General features: G+C 36.9%; 1 protein-coding gene across 1 annotated transcript; it reads left to right on the forward strand.

Annotated features, from left to right (window-relative positions):
• The first annotated feature begins 2,842 nt into the window (after nucleotides 1-2,842).
• LOC134821562 (AP-5 complex subunit mu-1-like) lies at nucleotides 2,843-11,037 on the forward strand. The gene is made up of 11 exons (XM_063832267.1): nucleotides 2,843-3,174; nucleotides 5,714-5,786; nucleotides 7,100-7,378; nucleotides 7,774-7,974; nucleotides 8,116-8,233; nucleotides 9,068-9,192; nucleotides 9,441-9,610; nucleotides 9,850-9,979; nucleotides 10,334-10,460; nucleotides 10,565-10,745; nucleotides 10,962-11,037. The coding sequence occupies exons 1-11, from the start codon at nucleotides 2,843-2,845 to the stop codon at nucleotides 11,035-11,037; spliced, it is 1,812 nt and encodes a 603-aa protein (XP_063688337.1).
• The last annotated feature ends 959 nt before the right edge of the window (nucleotides 11,038-11,996 follow it).

The raw sequence follows: 11,996 nt of genomic DNA on the forward strand, positions 1-11,996 counted from the left end.
TGTGCCAAGTCATCTGCTGATGATGTTCACATAACATTATTTCCTCTCTCCTTTATTCCTTCCGTCTTTTCTTAAACTTACAGTTCAGTTACTTTATTTCACCAGGTCTACCTAAGGATCAATTATTCTTTGGTGGGGTTTCACTTCTGGTATTGGCTTCATTCCCGTTCCTTTTCCTTATTCTTTATACTTATTTTTTATATAGTTTAATGAGATTGCAATTTGTATCACTGTTGAAAGTGTGTGGCGGTTCCTCCGCCCTGCCGGATGCGCCAAGTGATAGCTTGTTATTATATGATTTACGTCCTTAGTTTTTGCTAGTTGGCCCTTTTTATGATATTATTACCCCCTTTTGCACAGTTCTTCAGGAGTGTTTCCCTTCATGTTTTCTGTTCCTTAGACCAAACAGGGGCGTGAGCTGCCCGCCCTAGCTACGGTACGAGAAGCAGCGGCAGTGTGTGATCCGGTTATAAAGAGTGTTCTTGGAACAACAGCACTCTGCTTGGCTGCACTGTGACAGTGGGAGAACATTAGTTCATGTCACCTAACGCCCGCTTAACCTTGGCAGCCCCAAGGCATCTGGTTGGTGATGGTTCCCAGGGCTTTTTCAGTTGGAGTCGGCTGTTAAGTTTGTCCTGTAAATTCTTGACTTAAGAAAGGAAATAAAATATATAACATCACATCCAACACTTGGATTCATCCCAACAGTATTATTTCCCCTGATATAACACCGTGTAATAAGTCAAGATGTCTCACCTGTAAACCATTCAGGTCAAGTAATATTTTCACCAGTTACGTTACTAATAATTCTTTCATGTTAACTCACTCTGAATCCTTTTCTTGTAAATCTTCTTCTATTATCTATCTCCTCACTTGTTCTTGTGGTATTCAATATGTTGGGCTCACAGAACAGCGCCTTAATGAACGCATGAATGGACACCGTGCTTCGGTTAAAGCCGGCAAATCCTCCTTTGTCCATGACCACTTTAATACTCCCGGTCATAATTTTCATGACGCCTCCATTCAAATTATTGATTTTATTGACCCTTCCTCTACTGAAGACCCTCGTCTGGCCTTAGCTGACAGGGAACTTCTTTGGATTAATCTCCTGAGCACTGCTCACCCTCTAGGTCTCAATGACAACATAAAAGGTTCTGGTAATATTTCTAAAAGCAACTTTAACGATATTTATTTTAAAAGTAAAATAAAAAGATATAAAAGAGGACATGGCAGAAAAAAGAAAAACAAAAGCCACGAAGATAGAATATACAAAAGGACTCTCACTTTAAGAGAGATTGACAATAAATATGAAAGTTTAAAAAGAAAAATGTCTGAAAGCAAATACACCTTTTATAAAGATATAAGTAGCCTTCAAAAAGGCGAGCTCAAGCAACTTAGCTCTCATTCCCTCTGCAAATCTGGAGCCATTTTCCTTGTTATACAATCTTTTGCTGGCCAAGACAGCACTTCTTCTCCTAATATCACCTCTGTTAATAGCGAGTTTATCACTTTTCACTATTGTTCTAAAATATTTGATAAACTCCGAATAGAATCAGTCATTCGTGACTCTAGGATCTTGACTCTTCTCCCTCCAAACCTTACGCCTTTCCTTCCCTTAAAAGTTTACTATAAGTACGATATTCCTGTCGGGCGTAAGCTTTTTAATTATAATACATTCCTTAAATCACTTGATAATACTACTATTTCCTCCATCCTGGAAGGTGATTGCCCCTGTTCCAGTAACCCTTATTGCTATCAGCCTCGAGGCCACATCATCACCGGTGACCTTGCTTTCATTGAGCACGAGGATTTAAGAGGCATCATGAGTTACGGTACCAAATTTAGGGAACCTGTGTCTGTTCCTCCTGAGCAAATCTTGGAGAGCCTCAACGAGTGTTCAGCCAACTTCGCCACCCGTATGGCTAGGAAACATGGACTTTCATGCTTGGAATTCCAGGATTGGAAAGATGAGGTCTCCCGGATCTTCACCAATCGCCTTAACTTCCTCTCCTCCTCCCCTAATAACTTCACTCCCTACAATTCCATTCTACAAAGGGATGATGTTAAATCTTATCTCGACAGTCTTTCTTCTTCTTTTATTATTTGCTCCGTAGATAAAGCTTCAAATAATTATGTTTTTGTCTGCAAGAAGTTTTATCTTTTAACCCTTCTCAACGAACTTGGCTACGATCTCACTTCTCTAGAGTGTCGTGGCAATTCTACTTATCATCCGGTTAACTCTGTAGAGGATGATATTATTCAGGAACATGTGAACTTCATTAAAGATAACTTTAATATTCGTGTTTCTGAGGACAACCTTTGTCTACCGAGAATCTTTTGGATTCCTAAACTTCACAAGAATCCTTATAAGTCTAGATTTATAGCTGGGGCCAGTAAATGTACCACTAAGCAGATATCAGTTGTAGTCAACAAAGCTTTAAAAGTTTTAAAAGAATACTTTTCCAAATACTGCAACTCTATCTACAACAATACTGGAATTAACTGCGACTGGAGCATTAACAGCTCTAAACAGTTCCTGGAAAGGCTGCCTAGACTAGAGATTTTTAATATGCAGGTATACGACTTTACCACTCTGTATACCAATCTAGACCTTCAGGTTGTACAGTCACTGCTTTTCGAGCTAATAGATCTCCTCTTTAGTAATACGAATAAATTTATTTGTGTTTCTCTGTATAAGAACAACAATTTTTTCTCTAAAAAGGAATATAACGGATACTTATGTTTTTCTGCTGATAAACTCAAAACAGCTATCACATTTATTCTGTTTAACACTTTTGTTTGTTTTGGGGATCAGATTTTAAGACAAACGAAAGGCATTCCCATGGGAGGGAATTCTAGTAGCCAGTTCGCTGATCTTTCGCTAGGGAAGTGTGAATTCAACTACATGACACGCCTAATCAAAGAAAAGAAGTTCGGTCTCGCTAAGCTCCTCTCAAGAAACTGCAGATATGTCGACGACCTCAACACCATGAACTATTTGCATTTCTCTAACCTAATCAGGTCCATTTATCCACCTGACCTGCTTATGGAGAGGAGTGGTGACGACAATAAGTCCGTAAACTATCTCGACATCAACATCTCGATGAATAACTCCGGACACGTCGCCACCAAGCTTTACAACAAACTTGATGACTTCAACTTTCCTGTGGTCATGTACACCTTTCCTAACAGTAATATTTCCTCTTCTGTTGGTTATAATGTTTTTTACGGTCAGGTCCTTCGTTACTCTTCCATTATCTCTGACCTTGATTCTTTTCTGTGTTCTACCAACACCCTTTATAGGACACTTCTTTCAAGATGTTATAATGACAGACTCCTGAAGAGTAAATTCAGAAAGCTTCTGAAAGACCGACCTAGTATTCTGTACAAATACAGTATACTTGATGTCAGCGACATCCTTGACATCACATTTAACGTGAACAGGTGATCACTGACGAGTGATTGCTAGGGGGTCTTGGCACATTAAACCGGTACAGGTATTAAACCCCCGAAACCGGTGTGCCAAGTCATCTGCTGATGATGTTCACATAACATTATTTCCTCTCTCCTTTATTCCTTCCGTCTTTTCTTAAACTTACAGTTCAGTTACTTTATTTCACCAGGTCTACCTAAGGATCAATTATTCTTTGGTGGGGTTTCACTTATGGTATTGGCTTCATTCCCGTTCCTTTTCCTTATTCTTTATACTTATTTTTTATATAGTTTAATGAGATATCGCGCATTGAATTTTGAGGTTTACCTGTAATTCTATTGTATATGAAAACTTTAAATGAAATTGTGTTCAAAATCTATCAAGTCTTTTTCAGTTTATGACTTAGAACCTTGTAACTTGGCAACAATGTTCTTCAAGGTATTTTGAGTTTTTGTTATGTAACGATTTATGATATCTTGCTCCAAAGCTGAGATATGAGGTTAACCATGAGTGCGGGTTACAAAATTTACAAAATTTAAAATGGTTAACCTCATTAAAAGAGTTAGGAGCAAAATTACAACAATCGTTACATAACAAACTTTTAAATTTATGTCAGGAACATAAGTTCCAAATTTGAGGTGAAATGGATAAAAGCTCTAGGAGAAGATAGGTTTTTGAGGTGGTAAATAAATTGTTCAGGAGAGTCAAAAGACTGATTCTGAGAAAATATGTTAACCTCAATTTTCCAACAAATAAAGGACATATAATAGTTCCGTTCACATTGGATGGCCAATTGATACCCATTGATAAGTTTAACTTGCGATGAGAGCAACAAAATGCTAAGAACTGGTTATTTGTGAGGTTAACTGATTAAAAAGGCAATAGTTAACCTCAATTTCACGACAAACTAGGCGCTCTGGGGGGCTAAGGGTGGTGTGCAAGCGTCAGATAGTACGTGGTCTGCCAACTGGCAAAAAAAAGTTTTTTCGACCTCGGACCCCCCCCTGTGGCCTTAACTGGGTCCTTCAATTTTTCCTAAAACTTCATTCGAAACATTCCAAAAATAAAAATCATTTACACTGTTTTTAAAACATTTCTTTCTTAAATCCTTCCAATCTAACTTTAAAGCTTAAAACTGTCGAGCAGTTCTTGACATCTGGAGGGAGTTTGTTCCAATAAGGAATGACTCGCTCCGGAAGAAAAGAAGACCGGAGATTCTTTACTTTAGTTACACTCTTACTACACAGTGGCGTAACGAAGGGCCCCGCTGACCCTGCTGTGCAGGGGGGCGCCGTCTTAGGGGGGCGCCAAATCGTCGTTTGAATGTGGGACAATTTTGAAAACTTAATTAAAGTACTAGCAAAACTGCGCGTTTTGATCTAGATACACACTTTTTTAGAGATTTTACCGGCGTATCCTCTAAAATCACCTAATTTGTACAATTTTAGGGAGGGGCACCAAAAGGGGAGGGGGCGCCAACAGGGGGGCGCCTTTTCGGCGGGGGGCGCCAACAGGCAACGTTACGCCACTGTTACTACATCTATTGGTTGAAACAAGATTAAGACCAGATCTGCTCATTCTGAACAAACCCAATCCATATTCAGTCAAACCACTAGTTACTTTAAAAGCTTCAATAAGGTCCCCACGTATTCGCCGCTCTGCCAGCGTTGTCAAATTGAAAATATCTAGTCTACGGCTGTATGGAAGAGTACCCACCTCATCAATAAGACGGATAAACCGCCTCTGGACGCTCTCCAGCTCCAAAACAGTCCCCCATCTTCCATGAGCCGCAACTGGATTCCACAATTGGACACAATACTCAAGATGAGGTCTTATCAAAGCTTTATAAATAGCTATCATTACAACCTGTCTCTAATAACTAACAGATGGATGCCTGGAAAGTTAAACAATGTCCCTTTTTATGTTTTAAATTATACACTACAGTCAACAGTGTATGTGTATCATATCAAAAGGTATAATACTCTTACGTGATTTTAGATCTTTCAGCAGGACATATAATCACGATTTCGAGATAATTCATATGAGCCTATGGGGACTGTTAGAGACCTTATTATAGGTTTATAGAGTCCTTAGTCAACCCCAAAGATTGATCTTTAGCTATGTAAATAGCACTGTCAGTCGCCATTGTTAATTGAATTTAATGGACAATTTGCATTGACTCTGTGGTAAGTCGAGTATTTCAAATCAGTGTCTAATTTATTTCGATAATTAATTTCAAACTAATGTGTCATTCAATTCTTAACGATCTGTGCACTCCAGAATGTGTACTCTCAGGGAGAAAGAGGAGTTCAATGAAGAAGAAAGCAAAACCGTGGAATTCAAGGCACACAAGGTATTGGGTTACACACAGATGCCTGCTAGAGCTATTTCTGAGCACAAATACCAGCCTGCTTCCAGAACTTTATGTGCCTTTCTTAACATAAATAAGTTGTGTCACTTATACCTAGGAATACAAGACAATGGTACAGTGAAGGGGCATTATATGTTTGGAGCTCAGATGGAACATTTTAATCAAAATCTAGATTTGTTAATGAAGGAACGATTTGATCCCCCTGTAGACAGATACCGTTATGTTGTTAACTTCAGAAAGGTTGAGGCTTTTGATGGGGCTGCTGTCTATCCTAGTACTCCAGGACTTACCATAAAACAAGAACACAAATTGCTCTTGCAACCAAATGTTTGCTGGTGCGAACAAGAAATCTCTCAACTTCAATTTCAAGGTGGAAAAAATCCACCCCTTTATGTGATTCATGTTCAAATAAACAAATGGGACCCTAACAGAGACAGCAACAGGTTCAAAGTGTGGCCATATTTCACTACCGAGGAAGGCAAGTGTTTTACAAGATACAATGCTAGTAACCATGAAGTTCCCCCAGATCAAGTAATTGAGCAAACTAGACTTGACCTACAGGAGCTTCTGTCGGAAGTGTCAGTACACTGATTGTGATGCAACATTTCTGCACTGTAAATTGATATTTTGTCAACGCATTCTTTTAAGATTGCATGTTGTACCTATTGATATGTTGAACAAAATAATTATAAATTTCAAAATTGTTGCAGGCTGCTTTAATTCAGAATGATACATTACATTTCTTAAAGGTTTTTTTAAGTTTATGTTTTCCTTTTAACTGTAAAACTTCAATTTAAATAGAAACAATGATATATATAATGGGGTGTTCTGTACCACATAGTTCTGTAATGCTTACATTAGTTTTTACCCAATATCATGGTTTGGGACGCAAATAGCTTTGAATCATAACTTTGACTCAGCAAAGGGTTTTTAGAAAAATGCCAAATAAATGTATAACTGTTTACAAGGTTATCAGGACTGTAATAGGCGTAGTAGGACATTTTCAAAACTTTCCTTCCATCAAAGATTTTTCTGGATATACCACTAATTGGTCACTGATAAAAATTTCAGTCAAAACCACGAAATTTCGGTCAAGGGGACGGCAGAAAAGCTCCTCTTCAAAAACATTTCAAAATCTCTTTTTATATTCTGATGATTTTCCGTTTATCAAAGCTTTCTTCGGGAATAGAACTTTGAGTACCTCAATCGTGTCTTGTGCCATCCTCAGTGTCCTAATAAGAAAAATAAATTCTGTTGATTAATGTATAAAAGAGCAACCACCTAACCAATATCAGAGCAACTCTCCTAACAAAGTACTTCCTACTAGAATGAGGTTACGGAGACTTATCCTCCTGGACAAGAAACTGTTAACTGTTTTGTACTCTCACACTTTCTACGTCACAGAATCCCAGTGTCTCAATGATCCTCTCTATTGCGAGATTCCAACCAAAGTCGAGATTTTAGTGAAAGCATTTGTTGAAAAGTACTCTGTTGAAAGTGAATACAAAATAAACTTCAAGGCTGGTCGTGATTCTTGTGATAGGGAGGACTGGTTTCCTGTGATCTCTATAAATGTAAGTTAGTTAATTGTAAGTTAATTAAATGTAAGTTAGTTAAATGTAAGTTAATTAAATGTAAATTAATTAAATGTAAGTTTATTAAACGTAAGTTAATTAAATTTAAGTTAATTAAATGTAAGTAAATATCACTCAATTATCATACCATTTCAAAATAAGGTTATTTAAAACACAAGCATTTAATAATAGGTACATACCATGATTCATTAATTAATCTAACCTATTTACGTCTTCAGTTTACAAATCAGTGAAACACAAACATACTATGCGGGGGGACTACAGACCCCCTCAAAGTCCTTTACAACGTTACTGCCAGGTTACATAGCACTGAAAATAAATATCATCAGAAATTCAAATTCAAAGCATTTAAACTGTAAAACAATAATTTACAGGTAGACAGCAATGATATCTGGCCAGTAGTGTACCTCACAACATCTAAACACATTATTATCGGTATTCCACTAATGAAGAAGAGCGACACTTCAACAGGGTTTAGCAAAACCCCGGAAATACCCGCCACTCTGCAGCTACTGGACACGTTTGGGAACTTTTTGAGAGAGTTGTCTTCTGAACTCTCTGCTGAAGAGCCAGTGGTGGGTTGCTGTTATAATACTTTACAATTTGAATTAATGAATTCCGGACTCCATCTGGATCGACCTAGGCAGGCAGGGCAACAAAGTTGACACTTTTATTGTGAAATATCTTAAACCAGTTTAATGCTTTTTACTCTTCAGTTTGACATTGAGGATGTACTTAATTTTGTGGCTCCGTACGGTATTCTAACCAACAGTTCAGTGGCCAACTTTAAGAATGCTTTGTCAGGAACAGCTATTCTAGAGACTTCTAGTAGAGGTGCCACTTTGTGTACCACTTGTGTACCAGGCTACTTGTGTACCAGGCTACTTGTGTACCACTTGTGTACCACTTGTGTACCACTTGTGTACCACTTGTGTACCACTTGTGTACCACTTGTGTACCACTTGTGTACCACTTGTGTACCACTTGTGTACCACTTGTGTACCACTTGTGTGCTACATCGTTAGGATAAATATTATGTGTCTCAAAAAAATCAGTAAAGTTTGGAAAAAGTGTTGGTTTTCACCGTAACGATAAATTTGGAAACAATGATATTATCCAACTGTATGTAGCTAACTTCTTGATTTCCTGTTAAAGTGATCCAAGGATATTTATACGTCGACAGCTGTCAAGTGTCATTAGAGCTGTGATTTTATCTTTGTATTATATATACCTAATTTTATAATGATGTGAATTAAAAAGGTGTACTGAAATGTTGGACATTCCCTGGGCCTGATGGGTTACTTTTCCTTGGATTCAATCAGCATAAAGGGATTTGTCAGATCTGGAAAAATGTATACTGTATATTAGTGTATACATACTTACATATTATTATGTGTTGTGTTTAGAGTAAATAAAAACACCAAACTGATTAGCCAGAGTTTGCGACATTCCAATGTTTCCATGTCTTGATAATAATATTATGTAATATAAGAAAATATCTTTAGTCTTTACATGCCACTATATCGCGGCTTACAGCTGTGACTTTAAACCATGATTTTAAATAATATGTGATTATCACTCGTTCTTTCGTATTAGAAGACACTCTAATTCGAAGATATACAATGTAACTGAAACTAACAGGACTGTTAAATGTTCATCACCCTTCAGAGCACCTACAGAGCAGTGCAAAGCTAGCTCCTACAATCACTGTAACACTAAAGGAAGCAGTCAGAGGGATAATCTACAACAGGAAACGGTTACAAGACACTTTCGATTACACTGGCTCCCTTTATGTGAGTCTGAACCGTTATTTAAATGTTTTGTAGACTTAACTAATTAACGAACTATTTGTGTACTTTAGTTGAGAAATTATGAGCACACCTCGATACTGCATTTGTTGAATAATGAGTTCTAGGTTAAATGGATTTGTTATGGAAACAGGTATCAATTGCTCAGTATTGCTTGCAAAGCTTGTTAACTTGTTTATTAATTGATGATAATTAATTAATTAATTAATTGACAATTCAATCCACACGTTCAGCTAGTATCGACACTACCAGTAAAAACAGACATCTCAGCGACATTGCTGACCACCCTAGACCTGACGGATGTAGTCCCTGGCCCTCAGCTGGACAAGTTCCATGATACTTTCAAAGAAAACAGGCTGCAGCTCTTTTTAACACCCGGCTACGACGTCACTGAAGTGTTCAAGTGAGTTTCCAATTTTTGACCGCTCTTTCGCGTGATCCTGTAGGACTCCAAGGACTCCAAAAATATATATATGTAATATTATATAATACTTATTGTATATTATATATACCATAAAAATACTAACCATAAATATTAACGCAACATACTTAGATCTCGATAGTCTTCAAGCTGTCGCTAACTGGACTTATAACTGTATTTTTTTTTAAAAGTTTACCAATATAATTTTTGTTTCATTTCAGGTACGCATTTGAGCAGGTGAAACCGCCAATTTTCGCGACCTATAAAGTAACAAACGGTAATCCTGGTCTCGCCTTCACGCTAGATCTTCAGTTCTTTCTTGAGCAAAAGATATCATTCGATTTTATCGAGGTATTGCTATTGACAGTTTTAAAGTAGTTAAGTTAGTTTAAATGTTTTGAAGCAAATTAGATGCTTAAATAAAATACTAGCTTAATTAAGTAATTAATCGATACACTATATACCACTATTTTTATTGTTTAAGATATTATCATGATAATGTAATGATATTATCTACTTTCAATTTCCATTATTTAAATCCTGTTCACAGTTAAATTATTTCTATGGAGTAGAATGATTCCTGGGACCTTTTCCGACCATTTCCCGTTGAAATCGCTTTGTTGCTAATTATGTCCGACAAAAGCTTAAATTGGGACGTATTTGACGGTACTATGATAAGTTAACATTTCCCTCCTATTTTGTCAGGTGGCTCTACCCTTTCCTAACCGCGGTCCTATTAACTCTCTGAAGTTTGAACCTCAAAACAGTGATGTGGTAATGAACAAGAAGAAAAATCAGATTATTTGGAGACGAGCTAAACCCCCCGTTACAGGTATTATTTAAATAAATATATCATATTTTTATGTAATATTTAATATCACTCAAAAATCGAGTCAACAACATCTCCTTACATGGGCATCACGTGTTATCCCTCAGAAAAGTTAACACTGACGGGTAACCTCACGTTTGACTCCCGCCATTCCCGTCTGGACGGACATCCCCAGCTCAGAGACCTCAACTCGTACGCGGACATCTCCTTCAAGTCAAGTTCCACTACAATGAGCAAGATGAGGCTAAATAGGGAATCTGTGACGGTGTTTCCTGGTATCAAGTTCAGGTTTATATTAATATTATATATCCACTTTCAGGAGCTTTTCTTAAAACCTCTATCTCTTGCACTGTAAGCCACCATTTTTACATTTTTCACCATACTGTAGTTCAGATTTATACTTAAATGTAATAATATTCATCATGATATTATCTCGGTGATAACATTGATATTTACTGTATTCTGCTGTATAAAACTTGATTTAATTAAATAAATTATATTTAGGTTGAACTACGAGGTGAAGAGCACTGGTCAGAGTATAAGGGTATGGAACTCTGTCGGGGAAGTGTTTGATCAGTAGAGAGATTCAGTATCAATGCCACTGCAAAACAAGAAACTGTTTGATCAGTAGAGAGATTCAGTAGCAATGCCACTGCAGAACAAGAAACGGTTCGATCAGTACTAGTAGAGAGATTCAGTAGCAATGCCACTACAGAACAAGAAACGGTTCGATCAGTAGTTTTGAAGATAACGCAGATGGAAGAGTTTTGATATTTACTTAATTTAGTTATGTTTGTTCCAAGACGGTTGTTAATTTATTTTTGTTAGACTTTTAGTTGATTCCAGAATAACTTTATAATATTATTATATGATTGTCAATTACTGAACGTCAAAACTTTTTTGTGTAACTTATCGTGTGATTTCATTTTGTATACTTCTTAATTAAAGTTTATTGTTCTGTTCATTCGTTATTCAACCCATTTTGTTCGAATGCAAATTTTTTTTAATGTACTGGCACCAATAATTCCATTAACACAAATAAAAAATTTGATATCAACTAAGATCCAGTTCTAGTTAAAGATGAACTTTATACTTTCAAGTTTAATGTTGTTCTCTGAATATAATTATCTCTAACAAATCATCTCAGGTAGATTTTTTAAGGAGAAAACATTATTGGCAGCACAATTAGTTGGGAACTACTAATTACATTACAACACAACATCAGATATCATTAAAGAAGGAAGACTGATTGATTGAGAAGCACCACCCTCTTCGCTACTATCTCCAATGAGTATTTAGGTACATTGATGGAAGATATAATTGTGTCAAACAATAATCAGATTGATCTGGATGATGCCTTAGCTTTCATTGGATCAATCGTGAGCAGTGTTGACAGTAAAGCAGACCACATTGAAACAACCTCCCTACATTGGCTTAATAATGACTGCTTGAGACTGATATTTTCGTTTATTTCTAGGCAGACTCTTCAGACAGTTCATGTCCAATTAGTCTGCAAGAGATGGTTTACACTGATAAACT

The sequence above is a fragment of the Bolinopsis microptera genome, chromosome 10 (genome assembly GCF_026151205.1).
Source record: "Bolinopsis microptera isolate Bmic1 chromosome 10, MBARI_Bmic_1.0, whole genome shotgun sequence".
Classification (NCBI taxonomy): Eukaryota; Metazoa; Ctenophora; class Tentaculata; order Lobata; family Bolinopsidae; genus Bolinopsis; species Bolinopsis microptera.